The sequence below is a fragment of the Molothrus aeneus genome, chromosome 5 (assembly GCF_037042795.1).
Source record: "Molothrus aeneus isolate 106 chromosome 5, BPBGC_Maene_1.0, whole genome shotgun sequence".
Classification (NCBI taxonomy): Eukaryota; Metazoa; Chordata; class Aves; order Passeriformes; family Icteridae; genus Molothrus; species Molothrus aeneus.
This window is the reverse complement of record NC_089650.1, coordinates 63,055,351-63,068,005: the sequence shown is the minus strand read 5'-3', so window position 1 is coordinate 63,068,005 and position 12,655 is coordinate 63,055,351. Positions and strand designations below refer to the sequence as shown.

Genomic DNA, 12,655 nt, shown 5'->3' with positions numbered 1-12,655 from the left:
AGAGGCGGGAAAGGGGAGGGCGGGCGGAGCCGCGCGCGCGCCTGGGCCGCCCTCTGCGCTCCGCCCCCTTCCGGCGGGGGGCGGAGCCGGCGCTGTTTCCCCCCCCCCACTCCCCAACATGGAGGGCTGGCGGGGAGGTGAGGGGGGAGCGGGCTGGGGACGCGGCCGCCCGGGGTTTGCGGCCGCCGGGGCGCTGGGGGGCAGGACGGACGGGGGGGAAGGACGGGTGGGGAAGCTCCCGCTGGCTTTCGGCGGTGGGAGCCGCTACCGGTCCCTGTAGCTCGGCTCTGTCAGGACCGTTCCCACGGCCCCTGCCCACAGACCCCCGGCGGGCGGGGAGGGAAGGGCTGGGGGTCCTGCCCGCTGCCCTGAGGATCCAGGGGAGCTGTGCGAGGAGGGCTGGAGATGCCTGGGGTAACGCTGGAAGCGGGGGTGGGACGCGGGGAGAGGCGCTGGGTCCCGGTGCGGCCGCGGGAAAGGCACCGCCGCCCCCTCCCGAGTGCCGTGAGCTGCGCCGGGGGCCGGGGCGGGAGAGCCCCGCGGAGCCCCGGGGGGAGGCGGGCACGGCCCTGCAGCGGCGGCTCCCGCTCTGGACTCCATCCAGCCCCTCGATCCCGCTGTTTCCCGGGCGCTGGCGCCCTGCGGGAATGTCTCGATCCTCTAAATCCGCCTGGCTGACCGGGCACTCGCGATCCTGCCGGATAAGGGCTGTGGGTCTCTATCTCCTCGTCCGGTCACCATGGTTGCATCGCAAGTACTCAGTTGCGCCTGACTACAGAAATTTGGCGGTCTCGTTAAAGAATGGAGGTTTCCTGCTTGCCGTAATTCAGTTATGCGATGCGGTAATTGTAGAAAAATTGCTGGTGCTTAGTGTATCTTTCACCTGTGGAAGTCTCTGCCCTCCAAAATATTTGTTGTTGTTTGGATGCGTACGTACCGTACCGAATAAAGGTGCAGGGAGGGAATCATGAACGTGTTTCACTTGACCCGTTAGGGAAGGGTTGAGTTGGAGACGCTGCAGTTGTACAAGAGACTCGTGGACTGCGGTCACCAATGGTAGTGTGGGGACTCTGGGATGAGGCATAATGATTTCAATTTAGCTGAGACATTAAATAGGATTCTTTACCAATTTTCTTATTGTAGCCTGGTATGTGCCATGCCTAGCTTCACATGAGACCCTCCAAGAATTATGTAGGAAGGAAAATCTCACATGTAAATCCATTGGAATCACCAACAGGAGTCTAAAGAGTTATGAGGTGGAATATTTGTGTGACTACAAGGTAGAAGAGGTAAGAGAAACACAGACCAATTTGATCACTCTTTCAGCTGAAATTTGGAAGCAAGCAAAAGGTAGTTTTGCTCATAATATAAAGAATCAGACAGTGAGGACAAAGCTTTTGATGGCATCAAATTAAATATATTTTAAACTTTAAACAGAAAGTGGTGTAAACTGCTACTTTCACTATGTGGAAGGACGATCTTTTCCTGAAATTACAGACATTTAGAATATGAAATGTTTCACCTTTGTGTATCTGATGCTGATGCTTTAGGGTGGTAGCTCAGTATGAATTATGATGCCTCTCCTTTATTTACAGACAACCTTGTGTATTTCTCTCTTGATTCTTTTAGTCTGTTTGATGAAGAAAAAGGGCCATGTGCTGCCAATGGATTCCTGTGAAATTCAGTCTCAGGATTTGTCCTTGTTACAGTTATTTGTCCTTTTTAAATAAGTGCAAAATGTATGGTGCTTCATTGTAAATACAATGTTACACTTATCAAATCAAATAGTGTTCTGGGAGGATGGTTGATATGACCAATAGTGGGTTTTAGACTTTTTTTTGCTACGTTTTGCATTTTTTCTTGTTCTGTATGTGATACGACTGCAGTCTGCTTGTGCATACGAGTCATACAGCGAGTTAGCATAACTTACCACCTGCCTTGACAAACTAGCCTCCTCCTCCAGGTATGCTGTTAGCAGAGTTCATCCCAGCTTTGGATTTTTTTGCCCCTAGAGAAAATTTGTAAAGTATGAAAATTGTGCTATAAGTTAATTTGCAAACAACCTGATTTTTCTCTTTCTCCCCAGCTGTAATTTTTATGGGGACATCAAGGCCTTCTGCCCTGTGTGCTGATCCTTAAGTCCAGATCTCTTGTGTTTGTCTGTGTTCTGTAATGGTGGATTTCAGCAACATGAGCTCTGGCTAAATCTGTATCTGTTTCTCTATTTCAAGGGCAAAGCATACTATCTTGTGAAGTGGAAAGGATGGCCAGAATCTTCAAATACTTGGGAACCTCGGAAACATCTGAACTGCCCTCTGCTTATTCAGAACTTTCTTAGAGACAAGAATGAATACTTGTCTCGGGGGAGAGGAGGCAAAGCAATGAAACTGAGAAACCACGTTAAAACTCTGAAACCTGCAATTGCAGATTATGTTGTAAAGAAGGCTAAACAAAGAATAGCTCTGCAGAGGTGGAAAGAAGAACTCAACAGGAAAAAGAATCACAAAGCAATGATTCTGGTAGAAAACACTGTGGATCTTGAAGGCCCTCCTTTAGACTTCTACTACATCAATGAGTATAAACCTGCTCCAGGAATAAATGTGCTCAATGGAATAACAAGTGGCTGTGAATGTGCTGACTGCCCTGCTGAGAAGTGCTGTCCAAAGGAGGCTGGGTTTATTTTGGCTTACAATAAACGTAAGAAATTGAAAATCCAGCCTGGCTTGCCCATCTATGAGTGCAATTCATATTGTAGGTGTGGGCCTGACTGCCCCAATAGGATTGTGCAGAAAGGGACCCCATATTCCCTCTGCATCTTCAGAACCAACAACGGCCGTGGCTGGGGAGTAAAAACCCTCCAGAAAATTAAAACCAACAGTTTTGTGATGGAGTATGTTGGAGAGGTAGGTATGTATTTATCTTGTAGAGGTGAATTACATGTAACCAAGGAAATGTTAGATAAAATCTTAATGAGCTTTCTCTCAGTTTTCATACTTCTTGACTTCTTCACCCAGAGGGTGGTCAGACACTGGAACAGGCTCTGCAGGGAGGTGATCATGGCAACAAGCTTGACAGAGTTCATGGAGTGTTTGGACAATAAGGCACATGGTGTGATTCCTGGGGATGTCCTGGGCAGGACCAGGAGTTGGTGATCCTGGTGGGACTCTTCCAACTCAGGATACTGTGCAATTCTACTGTATAATAGATCAGTCTGCTTTTGAGTAGAGAGAGAGGGACATTCAAGTTGACAGCAAAATTATGTTGTCTAGAACATTCCTTCATTCCAGAGCAGTTGTAAAAGGTCAAAAGTAAAGAGAATATTTATCTCATATGGCACTAAAGAATTATTTTAGAGAAATGCCCTAATAGTATTTCTAAAGGCAAGTCCTTAATTTCTTTCATGGCAATCATCTTCTTCATTCTTCTCTGATCATCTTTTTTGTAGTTTTTTGCCATTCCCAAAGCACACTTGTTTTGAAACTCCCTGTACAGACTTTCAGTCCCTTTTCTGTCTGCCCTTCTAAGGTAGTATTTCCCAGCATATTTATTGCTTTTGATTAACAGCAAGAGTAACATTCATAATACAGACATTATCTGCTTATTCAATCTCATACTATTTCCAAGAGAACTTTTATGTTATAAAATACAGACCTTGAGCTACTCTTGAGGTTTTGTATTGCCCTGTGTTTATGTGCTTCAGTCTCTGCTCTGTTCCAGGGCTCTTCACACCAGCAGTTCCTGGCAGCCTCTCTGTTACACTGTGTTTCGTTTCTACCACAAATCTGCCTTGCTACTATGTTGACTCAAAGTATTGCCTGCTGTCCCTTTGTACAATGTTTCTGGTGTTTAGTAGATTTCCCCCATGCTTCCTGCCCCAAAACTTCTTCTCATGGTCATCCATTTCCTTTAAATATACACAAGGTCATACACTGCATTCACTCAAAGGTGATTCTGTGATTTTTTTGCTTAAAGAAAAGAGTGTGTATTTTACTGTTTCACCTGAATCTACTTAATATCTACTGCTGAGTTCTCAAATCTCATCTGTCAGATTTTAGAGGGATTCGTTGTCCAATTCCATCACATTTTGTATCTCTCTTGCTGCAAAATTATGATTTCTTTGCTGATTTGCACAACAGAATGTGTTTAATGTGACAGGCTGCAGATGAAGTTGTTGAAGCTGTTTCATCTGTTGAGAGTGACACACTTGCCTAGTAGATGTTGAATAGATTGAGCTTTGTGAAGTGATGTGACTGAGCTGCAGTGAATAGGATCTTTCATTGCAGTCAAAAATAGCAGGAAGAGATGCTTCTGGGAAGAGAGGAAATGAATATCAGGCTGTAAATGTGGCTGGGGTTTAAAGACTGATACCTGTTGATCATCTTTGCAAAGGGAAAAGGTTGAATCTTGGTTTTGTGTGAAGTAAACGAGGCTTTCTGGGTCTAATGGAGAAAGTGTGTATATAGAAACTTCAGTAAAAACAGCTGATTGTATTGTCATCATCAGAATTATTAGTAGAGGGTGCTGATATGGTTTTTTTTTTCCAGAGACAAGGTAGTGCTGTGCATCAGCTATAGACAAATTGCACCCAGAGAAGCCTCAATCAAAATAATTAGTTCAGCTGTATGTACTCTTATGTATTCTTCATTCATTAGATGGAATGATGGAATGCTATTTCAACATCAAAAACTTAGTGTGGTATTTTTTTTGCTAAGTATTTTTCTAACTTTTTTTTCTAACTTGATTGTGATTTTTGTTTTGATTTAGTAATAATTAATAACATGATGCAGGTTTCTTTATTCTTTTTTTTTTTTTTTTAGGTGATTACAAGTGAGGAAGCAGAGAGGCGAGGCCAGTTCTATGACAACCAGGGAAATACTTACTTGTTTGACTTGGACTATGACTCAGATGAATTTACAGTAGATGCAGCTCGATATGGAAATGTATCCCACTTTGTGAACCACAGTGTAAGACTTTGTTTTGCATACTAAGAATTTGGAGAATTATTCTAATTGTGCTAGAAATGTCTTCTAATGTAAATATTTCCTTACTGTATTCACAGTTTTTCTGGAGTAGTTTGCTTCATGCCAGCACAGTCCATTTAATCAGATGATGTAATAAATAGAACAGAATATTGGGCCTTACTTGGATTGACTGCCTACAAAAATCAGGGGCAGAGATGCTGCCTGAAGTGGACATCCTATAGAATTGGAATTTTGACTGAATCAGCTGGTTCTAGACAACAAAAATAGGGTTGGTTTGGGTGTGTTTTTTCTGAGTACCTGAAATACTTAACATGTGACAGTTCCTTAATGAAATTAGCCAGGAGTCAGAGATTACAGGAATTGATGTGTTATTTTGTAGCTGGGCAGGATGGAATGTTACTCTGACTTTCATCCAGCAAACTTGGTAGAGGAAAAAAGAGAAAATTCTTGTGCTTTCTTAGGTATCTACAGCAGTGAAATATAATTTTTCCTCCTAATCTAAATTTGCCAAAGTACTCAAAAGTAAATTTTCACAAGCAGTTTTTGTAGTGTTTTGTTGAAGTTCAACTGAAGTACCTAAGGCAAGACAGCTGAGCTGCATTTGTAAGGATTCCTGAACTAAAAATTATTATTTCTTAATAATCCAATGTTTGTGAGGTATGCAGTCAGTATTCTACAAATACAGAAAATTCATGCCTTCAGGTCTGTGAGATGATGATATTTCATGCAGGCTTGCCATGGAGAAGGATGAAGGAGAATTTTAGATACAGACAATTGCTCTTCACTTTCGCAAATGGGAGTGAAGTATTCTCAGTCTTCAGTGTAAATTTAGATGTCTGTAACTTCACTTCTGATTCTTTAATCTGTGATATATTTCACTGTTAAAGAATAAAAAAACATTCAGAATTTAACAGTCTCAGGGACTACTGATTTTTGACACTTAATCCAGACAAAATGAGGAAATGGTTTCTAGTTCCAGCTTAGTGACCTTCACCTTCCTCCCAGCACCCAGACCATGGCAGGGAATTCAGAAGCCAAGCAGGTTTGCAGTTTACAGTAGAAATTCATGCATAGTATGAAGATGTTATCTCTGGCCTGGAAGCAGTGCTTGAGCATCACTACAGAGCAGTGAGTTTGTGGGGCTTGAAACACTCGGTTGTTTTTAGTTTTCTTTCAACTTTAATTCTTTTTATGGCTTTTGTTGGTACATACTAGTCTCTGAATGTAGGCTAGTATTAGCCTACATTGGCCTAGAGTAGGCTCTAATTATTTTGTCACCATTTTTGTTGTCACCTTTGAAGGTGCCATTTTTTTATAGGTTGTTGCATATTAGTGTAGTCTGCACATTGTGCAAAGGTTGCCTTCCTGGAAGGACTTAAATCTGAGCTAGGAATTATTATTTCCTTATTTCAATTTGTTGATTTCAGATGATAATTGCAGACTTCTGTCACTGAGACAAGAGCCCATTCTTTCTTTGCTGTGACCTTGGTTTATTTAAACACTTCAGTGATATTAAATGTTAATTTTTCTAAACAGAAATTGCATTAATTTTTGCTTACAGTGTGATCCAAATCTTCAAGTCTTCAATGTGTTTATTGATAACCTCGACTTGCGTCTTCCTCGAATAGCGCTGTTCTCTACCCGGACCATCAAGGCTGGAGAAGAGCTAACCTTTGACTATCAGATGAAAGGTCTGCACATTTTAACATTGATTCTTGTGGAAGTTTTGGGGTGCTGGTGGGTTTTACTGCAGCCTGAATGATGATAGCATTTAGCTCAGGCAGAGCTTTTTATAACATAGCTCTGGCTTTCAGAACAGTCATTGCTCGTGATGTGTAGTGCAGAGAGGAGCACACCCAGAAGCTTTTGCCTGCATCTCTAGTGCACTGCCTCCCTCAGTGCTCCTAGCACATCAGGGATTGTGGCTAGACTGACTGGTGAAGCAAATGGTTTTGAAGCTTTGCCCCAGGAATGCTCAGAGGAATGGTCAGGCTGCTCTTAAATAAAGCTTTCCTTTATTCAAATCAGCATTTTAGGTAAACTGCTTGCTAGGTAGTCTGCTAGTGATAGTTTCTAAGATAGATACTAAGGCAGTTGTAACAGCTCAGCAGCATGAGGCACCATCAGTTTGTCTTTGAATTCTGGTGTCCTCTAGGCCTCAGTTGTGGATGTAGGTTCTATGGAACAGCTGTTTCAGATGGGATAGAGTTAATTTCTTCTCAGTAGCTGGTACAGTGCTGTGTTTTAGACTCAGTATGAGAATAGTGTTGATAATTCACTGATGTTTTCTTAAATCAGGAACTTCTTTGTGTCTCAGGCTTTACCAGTGAGGAGGTACTCAAAAAAAAAATGTAAAAAAAAAAAAATCCAGTAGGAAGTGTAGACAGATGAACTGGTCAAAGAGATATTCCATGCCAGGGAATGTCATGCCCAGTGCAGAAACTGGGGAGATATCCAGAAGGGGCTGATCAGAGTTCAGGGATGGCCTCTGGGCATCAATGAGCCAAAGGTAAGCAATTGTAGGTGCAGCACCCAGGTTTGGTCTTTTTTTTTTTACAATTACTGCTACTAATAATAATAATAATCAGTATCAGCATGATCAGAATATCATAATTATTACAATATTTTACTGTTTCAATTATTCAACTGTTCTTATCTCAACCTACAAGTTTTACTTTTGCTTCTCCTCCCTGCTCTGATGGGGTGGAAGTGAGCAAGTGTCTGTGTGGTGTTTCATTGCCATCTGGGCTTAAAACACCACACTGCCAAATTGATCTTGAATCTTAAAACTCCTCTTTCCCTCTGTTTGTGGCACTGACATTGAAGGCCAGCTGCACTCTCAGCTAATCCATGTGGATACCTGGGGGTTACAAAGATGAAGTCTGAGTTTTGGATTCCGATGTGTATGCCAGGTGTTGTACAGGCAGCTGTAACAAGGGTGTCAGTAGAATCTGAGTGAGCTTCACACACAGCTCTTTGAACTGGGCTGTTAGAAGGCCTTTAGAAGCTGTTTGAACACTGGGCATGATCTTGGTCTGTCTATTAGAACTTTCTTACTTGTGTTCATCTGTGTTGCAGGTTCAATAGATCTGACTTCAGACTCTGCTGAAGGTCTTAGCCCATCCAAAAAGAGCATCAGAACTGTCTGTAAATGTGGAGCCATGTGTTGCAGAGGTTATCTCAACTGAGTTTGGGTATCCAAAGTCACAAATATTTTGTTCTTTTTTTAATGTGTTTTAAGAAGACTCTTCTTTCACACATATATTCAAGTATTCTTACATCTAATCTAAATAAGGATGGTGAAAACAAGGTATTGTGTTTGTAATTGAAATGGCATTGGCCAAAGAAAGAGATTGTAGTGTTTCAAGCCGATACAGAACTGCTACTGGGGATTAAAAATTCTAGAGCAGTTGTTTAAGAAGCCGTAAAATGGATATAAAGAAAACTCTAATGTACCTTGATTTGAATATTCCTAGAGTCATAGAATAAGCTGGATTGGAAGGGACCCTCAAGGATCATCGTGTCCAACTCTTAGCCTTGCACAGGACATCCCCAGGAGTCACCCCATGTGCCTGAGAGCGTTGTCCAAACACTTCTTGAGCTCTGCCAGGCTTGGTGCTGTGACCACCTCCCTGGGGAGCCTCTTCCAGTGCCCAGCCACCCTCTGGATGAGAGAACCTTTTCCTAATATCCAGCCTAAACCTCCTGATCCAGTCTAAACCTCCTGTGACTCAGCTTCAAGCTACATGTTTTCTATACCTTGAGAAGTCAGGAGGCATTTGATTTGAATTCTAAATCTTAGTTGACAGTTCTTTTGCTTTTTTGTTATATAAAGAAAAGCTTGAAGATCTTAGTAATAACATTTATGGCACCAGGGTGAGGGATTAAGGAGAGCCAGTGTGTAAATAAAGGTTCACAGGAGTGCAAATTGTAAAATGACCATGGAATTGTAAAATGTCCATGCAAAGGAAATAATTGCAGAAAGAAAATTAGAGAGGCCAAAGCTCAATTAAAACTTAACATAGCCACTTCTTTAAAGGATGGTAAAAACTGTTTTTATAAATACATTAATAGCAAAAGGAGGGGCAAGGAAAACCCCCATTCTTTGTTGAACACAGTGAGGGAATATGGTCACCAAAGATGAGGACAAGGCTGAGGTACTTAACACCTTCTTTGCCTCAGTTTTCAACATTAAGACAGTTGTTTTGTCCTCAGGACAACTGGCCTCCTGAGCTGGAGTAGAATAGTCCCCCTGTGATCCAGGAGGAAGCAGTTAGAGGCTTACTGAGTCACTTAGATGCTCATAAGTCCATGGGATCCATCCTAGGGTGATGAGGGAGCTGCAGATGAGTTCACCAAGCTCAGCATCGTGTACCTGGAGAAAAGGAGGTTCAGGCCTGACCTCATCTCTCTCTACAACTCCCTGACAGGAGGGTGTAGCCAGGTGAGGGTCAGTCTCCCAGGGATCCAGCAATAGGACAAGGAGACAGTCTCAAGGTGTGCTGGGGGTTGGATATTAGGAAAAATTTCTCCACAGAAGGAGTGATTGGACACTGGAATGGGCTGCTCAGAGAGGAGCATCCTGAAGGTGTTTAAAAAAGAGAGTGGATGTGGCACTCAGTGCCATGGTCTGGTTGACAAGATGGTGTTTGGTCATAGGTTGGACTCGATGACCTCAAAAGCCTTTTCCAGCCTAATTGATTCTGTGATTCTGTAATTGGTATTAACAGATCCCAAGTGTAAAACTTGAACTTCTTAGCTGATGTTATGTAGAATGTTTTCAGTTGTTATGCTCTGATTTTTAGTTAGGATTCTATAGGAGGACTGCAGTTCCACAGAGCATTTGTAAATATGGAATTGTCAGAAGTAACATTTGCTGTTTGTTTTCATTACAGAAATTTGGCAGTCGTGGCTGAAACAAGTTGCTGGCTACAGTTTGGAAATAGATAGCAAAAGGTTAAGGAGAGCAGCCCATTGTCTAACAAAGCCAGTGCAGTGTGGAGATATGGTCTGTTATCTGTTAGGTGCAAAAGAGCCCTGGGATTGATGTATATTCACGACTTGGTTAAATTTTTACATACTGTGTCTTTTTTACCTAGTGACAGACTTCTAAGATACTAGGCCTGTATTTTCTGGTTGCAAAAATGTTAACTTCAGTGAAGTTAGACTAGGGGTGAGTATACCCATTTGCTGTAGACATTTGTAAGATGTTCTTGAATGTAAAGGCTGAGAAATGTGCCGTTCTTCAGCTGCTTGAGTCATCTTTCTTTTTCCTGATCATCTTAAAGTTGTCTCAATTTATTCATAACATATGCTAAGTTTTGCTTGGCTTCAGAACCACTGAAGGGCAGTTGAGGTGGGTGATGAGTGGAGTCACAGCCAAGGTCCATGCTCTAGGAATGATCCACATGTTTTTTTCTCGTGGATTCAGAGCTTGTAAAACTTGCTTATTGCTTACCAGTCATGTAAATGTTGACAGGGTCAGGCAGAATAATGTTGCTCCATAAATGGATGCTCCATAGCTGGATGCTGGCTATGTATCATAGGTCAGCTAGTTATCTTTATAAGGTGCACAGCTGTTGGCTCAGGTGAATGAAGTCAAGTACCTAGCATGTAACTGTTTACTTAATTAGTTAGAAAATGCCTTAAATTCCATGTTAATTATTAGCACTTCAAAAAGAGCATTTCAAGGTTGTTTCTTAAGAAGCACAGTTGCATTTGTACTGAAGATCTGGCTCTTTGGTAGCAAATGACATTTTATATGCTACTAGCCAAAATCAGTTTTACACTTTTGGTGAAGAGCATGGGCTGCTGGAAATGCTGTGTGAGTTTTGTAATCTACAATACAGAGATACACATTGAAATAGAGACTTTATATTGCTTAATGATTAGGAAGAAGTTTGCTTAGATTTAAAAGTATTTGATGTAATCTGGCTAACCTGTATCCACAGTTGATAAATGCTGAATCTCATCAGTTTTTATCATGCCATATCTCTAATGATTTTTTTTTTTAAATTTAAAGTTTTAAGTGGAATGTGGAGCTTTAACGTCAGCAAACTCCAGATGATCTTGCATCGTTTGGAGTCATTAGTGCTTTTCCTTGCATGTAGCTCAAATGAGCAGTGCACTCCATGTGGATGGAAGGTACGGGCTCCAGCTCCTTAACGCGCCGCAGCCTGCGCTGTCCCTGCAGGATGGAGCGGCTGCGGCAGGAGGTGATTCCTCACTCCAGCCCCGCCTGTGCCGCGGGCACGGGGCAGGCCCTGGCTCTCCCCATGCCCAGTCTGATTTAAATATTCCAAGTAGCTGCATTTTAGAAGGTAACAGCTGTGGCAGTTGGACTGGAGTGCGGTGTCTGCCTTTTCCAGAGGCACAGAATGTTATCACCAGCACTGGAATAACGCTGCTGTTTGTTAAGGATATGTGTGTTATCTTCTGCCATAAATAAAGAACTGTTAATTTATGTTCTGGGAGGTAGCAGTATTTTGTATTTATTTGAAGGAAACCCATGGATCCAGTTTCCAACATAAAAGCCTTGAACAGTATTTTATATTTATGTATTCACAGTGTATTTGGATTGCAGTCAATTAATTAGCTTAATGGGACACTGTGTCACTTTTAAAACTCCTTTTACTGTTTTTATGAGTTTGGCAGAAAATTGCCAAACTGGAAATGGAGAAATAGCTGTTTTCAATTTCTTAGGGAAGATAAACCAGCCCAGCTTCTGCCTTTGTTTTGCTTTGTGATCCTTTGGCATCATCATGGTCACCAATTCAGTCGTGTGTATGCACTTCTTGGGGGCTGGTAACCTGTGGCCTGCCCTCCAGCTGTTCTTTTTTTGTTTGTTCTATTTTTTGTAGCAAAACTAAAGCTGCAAAATCACCTGCCAGAAAAGCAATTGTCTATTTATTTTATCTCCAAGTTAAGTCAATCTTTTGATTATTTTTAATGTATGTTTTAGGAACTGTATTAGAATATGCAGTTTGTAAGCTCAGGAACATTTTCTTTTCATACTGTGTCATCTCTAGTATTGCTGTCTTCCTAGTTTTTGATAAAATAAATTAAATTTAGTTTTTCTCTTGTTGTTGTCATTTTTTAAAAAAAAAATAGCCTGTCTGAATTAGTTGTAGCATTTGCTTTAAGACTGCAACCTCTTAATTCCTGGCTTGTACCCAAATTTTCTAGGAGTGTAAGGACTCCAGCAGAGGGACCAGGAGGAAGTGATGTGTTTTCAGTTTAGGGCTGGTGAGAACTGGTACAAATTTACACTTGCCTGAACAGACTGGATTCCTGTGACAGTGGGCACAGGGGTTCTTGAATGAGGGGAGAGACAAGAATGTTGACTCCACGTTCAGAAGGCTTGATTTATTATTTTATGATATCTATATATATTACATTATACTAAAAAGAAATAAAAGGAGAGGTTTCCTCTCAGAAGCTAGCTAAGAATAGAAAGGAATGAATAACAAAGATCTGTGGCTCAGACAGAGAGTCTAAGCTATATGGTTTGTGGTTGGCTATTAATTGTGAACATTCAAGATGGCCCAATCAAAAATCCACCTGTTGCATTCCAGAGCAGCAAATAACCATTGTTTGCATTTTGTCTCTGAGGCCTCAGCTTCTCAGAAGGGAAAATCCTAAAGAAAAGGATTTTCACAAAAAGATGTCTGCGA

At 41.8% G+C, this 12,655-nt stretch overlaps 1 protein-coding gene across 1 annotated transcript; it reads left to right on the top strand.

Annotated features, from left to right (window-relative positions):
- The first annotated feature begins 91 nt into the window (after positions 1–91).
- SUV39H2 (SUV39H2 histone lysine methyltransferase) lies at positions 92–12,058 on the top strand. Its single transcript, XM_066550976.1, has 7 exons — positions 92–137; positions 1,144–1,289; positions 2,232–2,903; positions 4,818–4,964; positions 6,544–6,673; positions 8,061–8,176; positions 9,878–12,058. Exons 1-6 carry the CDS (start codon positions 119–121, stop codon positions 8,168–8,170), a joined length of 1,224 nt encoding a protein of 407 aa, XP_066407073.1. The 5' UTR covers positions 92–118; the 3' UTR covers positions 8,171–8,176; positions 9,878–12,058.
- Positions 12,059–12,655: the final 597 nt, after the last annotated feature.